Below are 12,235 nucleotides of genomic sequence, written 5' to 3'. Positions count from 1 at the left end.
TTCTGTATCTGTGAAGTTCTGTTATGTTTTTTTTTTTACTTAAATAAGCTGAAAAAGGAGAAAAGGGAAAACACCTACTGAAGTACTTCTGTTGCATTTTTTCCCTGGTAACTGAAACTCGAGTAAGAAAAAGAAAAAGTGGAGGAAAATGTCCTTGGAAACACGTTTAATTAACCTTTCCTTTATAATACAAGTACTGGCTGTAATTGTTGCATAAACATTCCTAGATACCCACATTTTGAATTTTCCAATAGCGCAAACATAATTTATCTCTTGAAAAATAATTACTGATTTTGTTTTTAGAGTTATATCATTTATTTCGTTTTCTAATACAGAATTTCAGACTACTTCAGACATCCAAAGTTGACAGGTCCCAAGGTTGAATGGACTTGCAAAAGTACAAACTAGATGTTATTATAAGACACACACTCTCAGGATCCAGTCACATTAACAAAGAGACAGGAATAGACTATTCGCACGTTATGTTCCAGTGTCAGTGTTCAAATGCCAAAGTAGGTCACATGGGAACAGGTTTCTTTGCAGAAAAATACTTTGAGGCATAGAAGAGTCTTTGAAGAACAGATGTCCGAATGTAGCACCCATATTCATCAAACATAACAAAAAAGATTGTATAAACCAAGATTCTTGCACTGAAGAAACATAAACTTTTTTTCCTTTTTTTTTTATAATAATAACTGTCAGGAGCAAAAAAAATACGTAATTTACTTGGGAGTGAAAAGAAACCTGTTTCTCTCACCATATACTGAGTTCTAGGAATGCTCATCTTGAGTTTCATGCTCCAAGACAGTGGTATAGGTTGAAAGTCTAATGATAAGTCCTCTAGATCATGTAACTTCTTGGATAAGTCCTGTTTTAAATTCAGTGCTGTGAAGGATTATATCCACTACAACATAAACTAGTGACCCTGAGGTCACTATTTGTCCACTGATGAGGTCCCGGGATCTAAGATACTTGGCATTTAGTAGGTACTTAACAAATATTTTTGAATGAATGAATGATAGCAATGCCCCAATATATTTAGGTTCTCATAATGTAGTGTATGCAGACTATATTAAAATGAAGGTTTCATTAAGGCAATAGCTAGGTCTTAAAACCATGGGCACTAAAATGTGTCCTAGACTTCCTTCATAAAATTTGGCACAAACCAGGGCCTTTTCCAAATAGCAGATTATTTGACCCAGAACATTTTACTCTACTCTCTATGTAACAATAATATAGAGTGGAAATAATCCACTTCAGGAAGCAAATCAAAAGCTCTCCATCTCAGCTCATTGCTACAACAGCATTGGAAGCAGAAACATCTCACCTCTCAGCACACATGCCCATATACTTTACCCTGTCACGTACAGGACATTTTGAAAAAGGCATGAAGCCTTCATTCTTTCTCCTCTCATATTCTCTCATAGCAACACCCACTAGTCCCTCCACTGCTAAGGCTTTCCAAGAAATTCTGTAGAATTTGTTAAGGATCCAAGAACTATTTGGCCTTACCTGGGATATGGGGTAAAGACCTTTATTCTCAGAGCCAGTCATCAGTTCAGATGTAATTTCCCTCCAGAATCTTCCATGATTCCTTCTCAACTGGCTAAGTCATCCTCCTCTCTGATCCCATAATACCTGAGCCTCTCTTAGACCGCCAAACTGTATTGAAATTATTGCTGAGTAGCTGTTTCCTCCCACTAAACTGTAGACTGTCCAAGGGCCCGTGTCCTATCCCTCCTTACATTTGTCACAGTGGGTGGTGCAGTACCTAGAATACAGGAGATGCCCAATCAGTGCTTGCTGGACTGTCTACTCAGTCTCCACGCTCCCCTGCAATCATTATCCTGAATGGCTATACGGTGACAAATGGAATATCATTGCTAGAAATGCTTCTCTAATTGAAGGCATTATTTGATTGTACCGTCTCATAAAGGACATCATGTCTGCTTTAAGAAACTGTCATCCGCGATCTCACGATACACTGGAGTTAGTCAAGATCTTGGTTCCAAGTCATAGAAATCCAAATAGCACTAGCTTAAGCCAAAGGAGGAACTCATTACAAAGATACTGACAGGTCTCATGGAGGCTACACACAGGAACCAAATGAAGCTAAACTCTGAGACTGCATGGGACAGGAACTCAGGCTGTCAGGAAACTCGCCGCTCACCTCGGTTCCTCTTTCACCAGGTTCTTTGCTTTTCTGGTCCTCACGGAACAAAACATGACTGTCAATAACTTTGAATTGCACATCTGTATACTCCAAGAACCCAAAGAAGGATAACTTTATTTCAAGTTCCCAATTTCCCTGGAAATGACTCCAATTGGCCCAATTTCACTAATTGCCCACCTTAGATCAACCAAATACAGCTGGTGCTCATGATCAATTGTGTCCAACTCTTTGCAACCCCATGGACTGTAGCCTAGCAGGCTGCCCTGTCCAGGAGGTTCTCCAGGCAAGGATACTGGAGTGGGCTGCCATTCCCTTCTCCAGGGGATTCCCCAACCCAGGGATCGAACCCACGTCTCTTGCATCTCCTGCCTTGGCAGGCGGGCTCTTTACCACTAGCACCACGGAGGTGAGGTTAAAAATATGGCCAGGCCGCTGAGTAGCCAGTCTCGTAAGTGTCTACCATATTTTCAAATTCTTCAGTTTCCAAGGAAAAAATATGGTCAGAGTAAACTATTTCAAAGGTATTCATGACAGTTGCTATAAAACACAAGGTTTTGTAAGGCAATAATGCTCAATTTTATTTCTATTAAAAATGTGTGGTAACAATAGAAAATTCCTAAGCAAATATATATTTGCTTTGTTTTAAAAATAAATTTATTTTATTACATGATAATACTGACAGTTTACATAAATGAGGTCATTCAGTATAGGCAAAAAAAAAAAAATTTATAAAATACATTTTAAAAACATAGGAAAATCTTTGAAGTTCTTTCTTGGTAGTTCAGATCTACCAAATTTCAAGAGACACATTTTAGCATCAAAACAAAATTTCCAAGCTTGAATTGCCTTGAGAGATTCCATTGGTCAACCAACCTCGGTTAAGGAAAGAAGAAATATTTATAGCATTTTTAAAAATTTTAAATGCTCTAATGAACATTTGTTTCAAGCACTCTTAGTAAAGACTGAGAAAGAGAAAGCATGAAGAAACTCAGAAGAAGCTTTTGAAAAGAGTGTATACAACATGAATCAGGTGAAATTGATCCTATTTCAAGGATGGTCATTGTTTGACCTAGTTCTTACTGATATTTGAGCTATTTCTGTGTTATACTTAAGCATGGCCTCATTCTCACTTGAAATACGGCGTGTGATAAAAAAGTAATACAGAACTTCACCTTTTCTCTGAATTCTCTGCTTCATTTCAGGCATGAAGTCTACACTGCAAATTAGAATTTACAAAGATTCTGGAAAAGCTGCTTTGCCGACAGGCACAACAGCCAAATTGTAGTAATTTGAGGACATCTGCCATCAGTTTTTATAAATGATCCACCCAGCCAATGTAGGAAATTCCATATTCTATGGAATTTTGACTAAATGTGCATTCTGCTTTTTCAGATTTAAAAAGAATCTTTATTAAATGTAATATGGAGTTGAAGGAGCATTTGGCAAGATGGTCCCACGTAACAGGTGACTACGGTCATAATTTGATTGCACCAAAATTCATCTGAGAGCACTCACAGGTACTGTTCTCTTGTGTGCTAAGACACTTCAGTTGTGTCCGACTCTTTGTGACCCCATGGACCATAGCCCACAAGGCTCCTCTATCCATGGGACTCTCTCAGCAAGAGTGCTAAAATGGGTTGCCATGCCCTCCTCCAGGGGATCTTCCCAGCCCAGGGATCGAACCTGTGTCTCTTAAGTATTCTGCATTAGCAGGTGAGTTCTTTACCACTAGTGCCACCTGGGAAGCCCCAGAAGAACAAAAATGAGGATATGTCTCATACATCTCTGCCTGGGCTCTGCTGTGCTGTCCCTGACCATTTACCCCAGGATGAATAGCCTCTTCCAGCGCTTTATCTATCCTTTAGCAAGCATAAACATTTATCTGGAGCTTAAAGATGGTCATGCAATTACCTTCCATCTCTGTCATTTTCCTAACTGTGGGACAAATCCGTTTGCTTTAGAAATGTAAAAATGTATGTATATCACTGAGCATTTACAAAGGAGCAAAGAAACATAATGAAAGTCAAGCCCATAGAAAGCATGATGGTAACAGTATCGTATATCCAGGACTCTGCGACCTGAGTTTCTGCAGGAAAATGTACCAGTGCCTCAGTCATTGCACACACAGTTTAGTGTAATGTCTTGGACACATTGTGCATTAGGTTGCAACAACTCCAGTGAACAAAAATGATGGTTAAGAGCAAACTTTGAACTTGGCTAAATATTGGTTCCAATTTCAGCTCCACCAATTCCTAATTCTATAAATCAGGGTTAGATTATTTAACTTCTTGTGTTGTGTTAGTTGTGTCTGACTCTTTGCAACCCCATGGACTGTGGCCTGCCAGGCTTTTCTGTCCATGGGATTCTCCAGGCAAGAATACTGGAGTAGGTTGCCATTCCCTTCTCCAGAATATCTTCAAGACCCAGGGATCAAATCCGGGTCTCCTGCATTGCAGGCAGATTCTTTACCATCTAAGCCATCAGGGAATGTCCTTTAGCTTCTTAAGGTCTGTTTCTATACATGAGAAATAAGGATCATAGGTTTTTGAAAGAATTAAAAGAAATAATGTATTTCAAACTCTTAGCACATAGTAAATGTTGGATAAATGGTAGTTTTATTATTAATGCAATTCCTAAGATCTAAACTCCTTCCTACTCGTCTTTTTTGTTTGACTAGTAATTTTGGTGACAAAACTTAACTGGAAGTTTATTAAAATGTCCCTGCTTAACTGGGTGCTTTTCCCAAATACTATATAATAATAAAATTACTTATTATTATTATAAAAACATAGTAAACAACACAAATTAACATTACTGACAAAAAGTAAATACATTATTTAAAATTCATTTTGCTAGCTGTTTCCTGAGACACATTTTGTCCATTTTCAAATGAGTAAGAAGATACTTTGTAACTTGTCATCAGCCTGGAGTAATCTTCATAGACTATAGGAAAAAGGAAAGAAAAAAAAAAGAAAAAGAAAAAAGCAAGTCATTAAAAAGAAACTTATTATGTAATAAAAAAAAGAAGAAAGAAAGAAAAACACACACAAAACCCAAGCAGGAAACTGTGGGTACTCTGTGGGTACCTCTGTCAAGTTTATTATTAACCTCTCTATTTGAACCTGTATTCCTTTTCTTCTTCAAAACTTGTTCTCCTCAAGATTGAGGAATATACAAGGAAAGGGGGGAATTGTAACCGAGCAAGACCCTATGGGGCCTTCCTGAGACCTGCCTTCACCCATATCCTCTGCTTTATGTACTGTCTCAAGTACCTAATAGTATTTGATGCAAATTTCCTGACTTGTTTTGGCGATGGGAAAACCTCCCACCAAATGGAAGAAGTTACCTACCTGATGACCCTGAACACATAGCCCCAAGTCTCCTGGAACCTTAAAACTGATAATGTTAATCCCTATGACAACACCCTGCTGCCTCATCATCAGCCATTCAGAGAACTACACAAGCTGATCACCTACCCAGCCATTCCACCTCCCACTTGCCCTTTAAAAAGGCTTTGCAGAAACCTTTAGGGAGCTCCAGGTTTTTCAGGGCATGATCCACCTATTCTCCTTGCTATCTCATAAAACATACACACACACACCAAAAATAAAACAAAAACCTCCAGAATCAGCATTTTTGTTTTCAATTCATTCATGTCATTCTGATAATAAGCAAGAAGGACATTATAATTTCTCGATAATCATTTACTGTATTCTATTGTTCTGCTGAGCAATTCTGGAAAAGGAGATTTTGCTGGGCAAGCTATGGAAAGCCACCATTTTCTCCTGCTGGATGAACAAGGCAGCATGTGGCCATGGTTGCTGCTAGCTTCTTCTATGACCTAAAAGGACTTAGCCAAGGATGAAGCCAACTCTTGGAATGGTAAGCAGAAAGGCAGAAATAATAGTTCTCTGCATGAGAACTCTGGTACAAGCAAATGTGAATGTTCTCTTTCCTCTGGACTGCCAGTGCATGTGAGGCAATACATCGCCTTTATTTTAAACCAGCTTGGTGGGGTTTAATGCCATTATAGACCAGATTGCCCTGCCTGACTCAGCCAACTATGTTCCATCTGCCCCCTGGAGCCTTCCCCTGCTCATTACTCCAGGGGGAGCCCAGACTGCAGCCTGATCTATGGACTGCTTCACATGGGCTCCCCTGCCCCCCAAGTTCCTGTTGGGTTTGGCTAGTGAAAGGTACTTGCTGAAGATCTGAAGGCAAGAGGACAGAGGTTTGGGGATATTCTTCTCCTGCTCCTGCTTCCTTCCTTGTTCAGGTGCTGACCGTGGCTATTCCCATCCATAGCTACAGCTTCTGCCTGGTGGGCCCGAGAGCACAGCCAGCTTCTCAATGGCAAGGTAAGTGATCTTCAGCCCTTTCAGGCCCAGGTGGGGGACAGCCTCCAGCAGTTGCTAGACTCTGGGAGCCTCAATATTCCTATGGGTTCCCTCAACCCTGCCCTCCCAGCCCCTTCATCAAAATGCCTTTGTTGGATCATCTGAGAGAATTTGTGATTCCTGCTGGGATCTCAAATGATGGAGCATTTAAAAGAGCCTTGAACAGTGCTTGGAATGCAGTAAATGCTCTGTAAATATGGTTATTATTAAAACACTGCTTTTGCTATTTCCTTTCAAAGTGAGATGTCTAAACTAAAATTTTTATTTGTGTCCCCCAGTGAAAAATATATCAAATATCTTATAATATTTTATAAGAATATAAAACAACCACCACAACCATGCAGAACCAGAAACCAGAATGATCTAAGTGCATCAGAAAAACTGTGTAAAAGTCTATATTCTATCTCTGTGGTACCATGCAAAAGAAAGATATGATAAAGTCTTTTATTTGGCTTCAGATTCAATGAAAAAAATGTCAATTTATTTTTAGATGTTTTTAAACATAATCAAATTCCAATCAATGATTTACTGGATGCCATTAAACCCCACTTCACCAGGCAAATGTCACCTGATGAGCTCCCCATCTACTAAGTTTATCATACTTACCATTAAGCAATACTAGTCTCTTGAATATCATCATTTATAGGAGTTAATTCTTTACCCAGAGTTCCCATTTCTTCTTCCTTCTTTCTTCTTTTCCGACGTTTCCGAAGAGGACTTGGAAAACAAAGTGTTAGAAATTAGCATGGTCCTTTTAGTTAATGCAGTCACAAAATTAAACATCAAGAAAGCCTATGATCTTATTTCCAGAATGGTAAAAATGTACAGGTTCATTAAAATAAAAATTTAGGTTCTCTCTTAACCCATCCCTTTCTCTAGGCTCAAATAGCTACAATAGCAAAAATACAGAGAGAATGTAGTTATAGCTACATAGGAGGAATATAATACTTGATTGTGGATAGAGCTTGTTGAGCACAAGAAAACTTTTCAGGCCAAGTCATTTTATAGAATAGACTGATAAGCATTATTTAGTATGTAAATAAAAGATAGTACAAAATGGAAACTGACATAAAACTAAGAGAATGAGGATAATCTCTGAATATGTTAATTAGTTTCTAGATAAATTATTTAAGAAATGTATTAGATATTCTGTAGTGCAGTTCAGTTTTCTTAAAATATGATACAAAATGAATGTAATAAAATAGAGCATTTCCCCACTCTGTCCCAAACTTGGCATTCTAAAATTCCTTTTTGTCATAAAGGAAGTAAAATGTTACAAATATCTTTCAATTTTATATCTAGAAGGAATCCTACAGATTATTTGTAAATGAGAGTTTAATCCTCTCATTTTACAGAAAATAAAATTAAAGTTTAAAGAGATTAAGAAGTTTGTCCAAGTTCTCAAAAGTGTTTGATGGCACAGCTGGGACAAAAATCTCTGTAGACAGCTGGTAGCTGTGTTAACGCTTTTCTACCAAGAATGCTATAAAGAAAGGAATCATCTAACACCCTCCTGTAATGAGAACCACAGTCCAAAGTACAGTTTAGGAGGCTTCTCAAGACATGAAGGTAGCATTTGAAAAAAATGCTTTTTTAGCACGCTGTGTGGGAGTCCTGGTCTGATAAAAATTTGATGAGTTTCCAAAACTAAAGCATTGTACTAAGCCATTCAGTCTCACAGAAAAAAACAAGGATTTTCTTGATTAACAAAGTTGAGGTATATAATGAAAAATAGAGACAGGAGAAACAGTGCAGGCATCTTAATAATAAAATTCATTATTTTAATGTGACTAATAAAAAATACTTTTGTTTCTATCTTTCAAAGTTTTTGTGCCACGGTACAGTTTAAGAAAAGTATTGTTTAAACTATTAACAAACTTACATAAAAGGTGATGGACTCTAGGGCTAAATAATTGACTTTTTTTTATTTCCTTGGACTACAAGATTAAACCTGTCAATCCTAAAGGAAATCAACCCTGAATATTCATTGGAAGGACTGATGCTGAAGCTGAAGCACCAAACCTTTGGCCACCTGACATGAAGAGCTGATTCACTGGAAAAGACCCTGATGCTGGGAAAGATTGAAGGAAGGAGGAGAAGGGGATGACAGCTCAAACTCAGGGAGATAGTGAAGGACCAGGAGGCCTGGCGTGCTGCAGTTCATGGGGTTGCAGAGAGTTGGACCTGACCTGGCAACTGAACAACAAAACTGACTTTTTAAATTGATATATAATTGACGTATAACATTTTATTCATTTCAGGTATGACTTGATATTTGTTTATATTGAAAATGACCACCACAGTAAGTTTAGTATTTAATATCCATCTCCACATTTGCAAAATTTTTCATTCTTGTGATGAGAACTTTCCAGATCTCCTCTCTAAGAAACTTTCAAATATTCAAGACTATATTATTAACTATAATCACTATGTGTACATTACATCCCATGACCTGTTTATCTTATAAGTTTATACGTTTGGGTCGCCTTCATCCATCTTGCCCACTTCCTCTTTCTCAGAGGATTTATATAAGTTTTATTTTAAGTATAATTACGCTTAGAAAAATGACAAAAATCATGTCATGTGTTTATTATAAATGCTTCAGAATAAATGATGGGGAACTGTAAAAAGCAATTTAAATTTTTAAAAAAGGTAAAGAGAAAAGGCAGGAAGGAGGGAAGGAAAGAAGACAGGAAAGATAAAAGTTTTTAGACTTCCTTAAAATTAAATTTAAAAATACTTACTGACAGCATGTGCAGATACTGACCACCAAAATGATAAAAATTACCATAACTGCTATCAAACAAATCACCAAAATCTGCCCTCTGTCTCCTCTTAGGTAAAACAAGTCAATTCGCTCACATCTGGCCCCAGCATAGCCTTTATCACAGCTATAAAAACAGAACAGAAACAGGGCAAAAAGGTCAAAAAGTAAAAGACTTTTAAGAATCTCTACTATTTCTTTGTTGAAGAAGTTAACAACTTTTTTCATTACTTGGAATTAACAAAGGGTACAATTCCTTTAAAAAAATGTGTTTAAGCTGTACAATCACAGTGTTCATGAGAAATTTCATTCTTTGCTGAAAACCTGTTATCCTTTGGACATCATTAACAATATGTCTAAGATACATAAACGGGGAGGGTAACACTAAAATCGACCTTGAAATTTTAGATTCTGAATTTGAAAGGGAGGGGGTGATAAAATCCCCTATACAGCACTCTCAAGTGCTTAAATATCCCTGGACAGGGAATTCAAAAATCCCCAAGATTTCCCATTTCATCAGAGGGTGATACAAAGAGTTTCACTGTGCCTGAGTTCTCCTATTATAAATTATATTTAAAGTATACAGTTTTATATGATCAAACATGGAACGTACAAAAACGTACAAAAATAAATCCTGTTATTTTACAGGATTTCTCTCCACATACCTTCCCCCATCCCCTGGACTCTCTTTTGATCTTCCATATATCAGTTCTGGTTCTAATGCTTGTAGGAGTCGCAGATTAGGTAAGTCTCTTCCATTCACCATCTTCCCAGCTGCATCCCCTCAAAACACAATAGATGTCCTCTCCACTTCCTTTATCTGATTCTCTAAAGCCACAGTTTCAGATCTGTGCACCATTCCCTGTGTGCTTAGAAGCGAGGTCGTGTCTGACTCTTTTGGGAACGCCATGGACTGTAGCCCACCAGGCTCCTCTGTCCATAGGATTTTTCAGGCAAGAATACTGATGTGGGTTGCCATTTCCTCCTCCAGGGGATCTTCCCCACCCAAGGATCAAACCTGTGCCTACTGCGTTGCAGGGAGACTCTTTACCCTCTGAGTCATCGGGAAGCCCCACCTTTCCCTCTGCTCTCTAAAGGCCCCTTTGCTGCATGGTCATGGTAAAGTGAAAGAATCAGAAATCAGCAAGCTCTCCAAATACCTCAATCCCCCCTCTCATTCTCTCATCAACTTCATCAATACAGTCCTGAGTTGACCTCAACTTAGCAGATGCCCCCTGTCTGAAGTTACAGAGCCATTTGATCAAGCACCACTTGAAATTCAGTAATCTGGGGACTGTCCATTGCAGTCCCTGACTTGTGTCAGATGCCTAAAGGATGCATAAAAAGTTTGTCTGAAGATATTTGAAAACCAAAATGATATGTTGTAACATCACTACTTTTGGCTATCAAATATATTCTCTTTTTTTCTCCTCAGACTCATTCCAAACACAAAGAGATACTGGTCGTATACATAATTATTTAAATCTCAGAAAGATGAAGCTCTGCTTCTTAAAAAAAACTGTGTAATTTCATTTTTTTGTTGTCTTTGTTTGTTTAAGAAGGTATCTATTGCCAAGCCACTCTAGAGTCTATATCTGATAGAAAGCCAAGGCAGCCTTATTTCTCAAATAAGGAGGTCCCTGACTGATGATATTGTAGCTGCTACAATGATTAAAAAAAAGAAAAGAAAAACTAGCTTGGTCACAGTCATCAGTTGAAAGATGAGGCTCTGTGTAAGCAAAGGAGAAAAAAACCACCTGAGGCCATCTATTGTAAAATGACCCCAGGATGTATGAGGGAAAATTGCTTCCTGCAAGATAGCTAGGCTCTTCATCGCAAGGTCAAAATAACAGGAAGAGAGCTTAGAAATATCTGAAATATCAAAAAATCTCTTGCACATAGAACTGGAAATTGGGGGGGCGGGAATCACTTTTAATTGCAAGTGTGGGAGGGAGGTTTTAATGGGTTTTTTAAAGGTTATAATTAAAATCTACAAATATAGTCTCATCTAATTAGCTGGAATGTTTCTTTAACAAATTTACTAAATACGGCATTTTTAAACAATAACTTTGCCCATAAAGTACATGGCAATTACTTGCTACTCTTTTAGAATGTTTTCCTAATTATAAGCTCTGGGTTCAGTTACTCACCCAAGCTTTAAATGAATTTCTCAGTAAGCAGTCCTTTCTATAAGTTACAACCCAGTGAAGCTATGTAGAAGGTCAAACCCTTACACAGCTAGTTACAATGACTCATGTTATTTCATTGCTCATCTAATTAATACCGTATCAGCTAATGGTCATTTCAGTGGGAAAGGAAGAGGAAAAGGGTGAAAGATGCTAGCAAATGTTTAATAAATGCTGAGCAAATGAACAAGTTTTTATTTAATAAACATCTCATAAATTAAAAATAACATTTAAAGATGCTATGACCCTTGAGGACTCTGGGATCTCTGTTCTGAAATAATCACTAGGCACTATTGTAAGAACTTTATAAGTATCAACTAAATGATCCTTATAACAACCTTTGAAATAGTATTGTTAACCCCTTTTGGAAGATGGAGAAGCTGAGATATAAAGAAAGTAGGTGAGTGGGGGCTAGGATTCAAACACAGGAAGTCTGGCTCCCAAGTTGTCCAACCACATGTAACACTGCCCAGGGATCAAACTCTCATTTCCTGAGGCTCCTGCCTGGCAGGCAGATTCTTTACCGGATGAACCACTGGACTTCCAAGGTGGCTCAGGGGTAAAGAATTCGCCTGTCTCCTGCAAAAGACTTGGGTTCAAGGGTTCAGTCCCAAGGTTGGGAAGATCCACTGGAGAAGGAAATGGCAATCCACTCCAGTATTCTTATCTAGGAAATCCCATGGACAGAGAAGCCTGGCTGGCTACAGTCCATGGG

General features: G+C 38.1%; 1 protein-coding gene across 2 annotated transcripts in view; it reads right to left on the bottom strand.

Moving 5' to 3' along the window:
* Positions 1-2,731: 2,731 nt before the first annotated feature.
* The window catches only part of BTC (betacellulin), a 49,181-nt gene continuing 39,677 nt past the window's right edge, over positions 2,732-12,235 (bottom strand). For both annotated transcript variants that reach the window (XM_043906474.1, XM_043906473.1), the window contains 3 exons: positions 9,315-9,461; positions 7,177-7,287; positions 2,732-5,116 (listed from right to left, as the gene is read on the bottom strand). In XM_043906474.1, the coding sequence (XP_043762409.1) occupies positions 7,179-7,287; positions 9,315-9,461 (256 nt within the window). In that variant the 3' untranslated portion in view covers positions 2,732-5,116; positions 7,177-7,178. The remainder of the gene's footprint in view (positions 5,117-7,176; positions 7,288-9,314; positions 9,462-12,235) is intronic.

This window comes from Cervus elaphus, chromosome 6 (genome assembly GCF_910594005.1).
Source record: "Cervus elaphus chromosome 6, mCerEla1.1, whole genome shotgun sequence".
Taxonomy (NCBI): Eukaryota; Metazoa; Chordata; class Mammalia; order Artiodactyla; family Cervidae; genus Cervus; species Cervus elaphus.
Note: the sequence above shows the minus strand (reverse complement) of the source record. Positions and strands in the feature narration are given on the sequence as shown.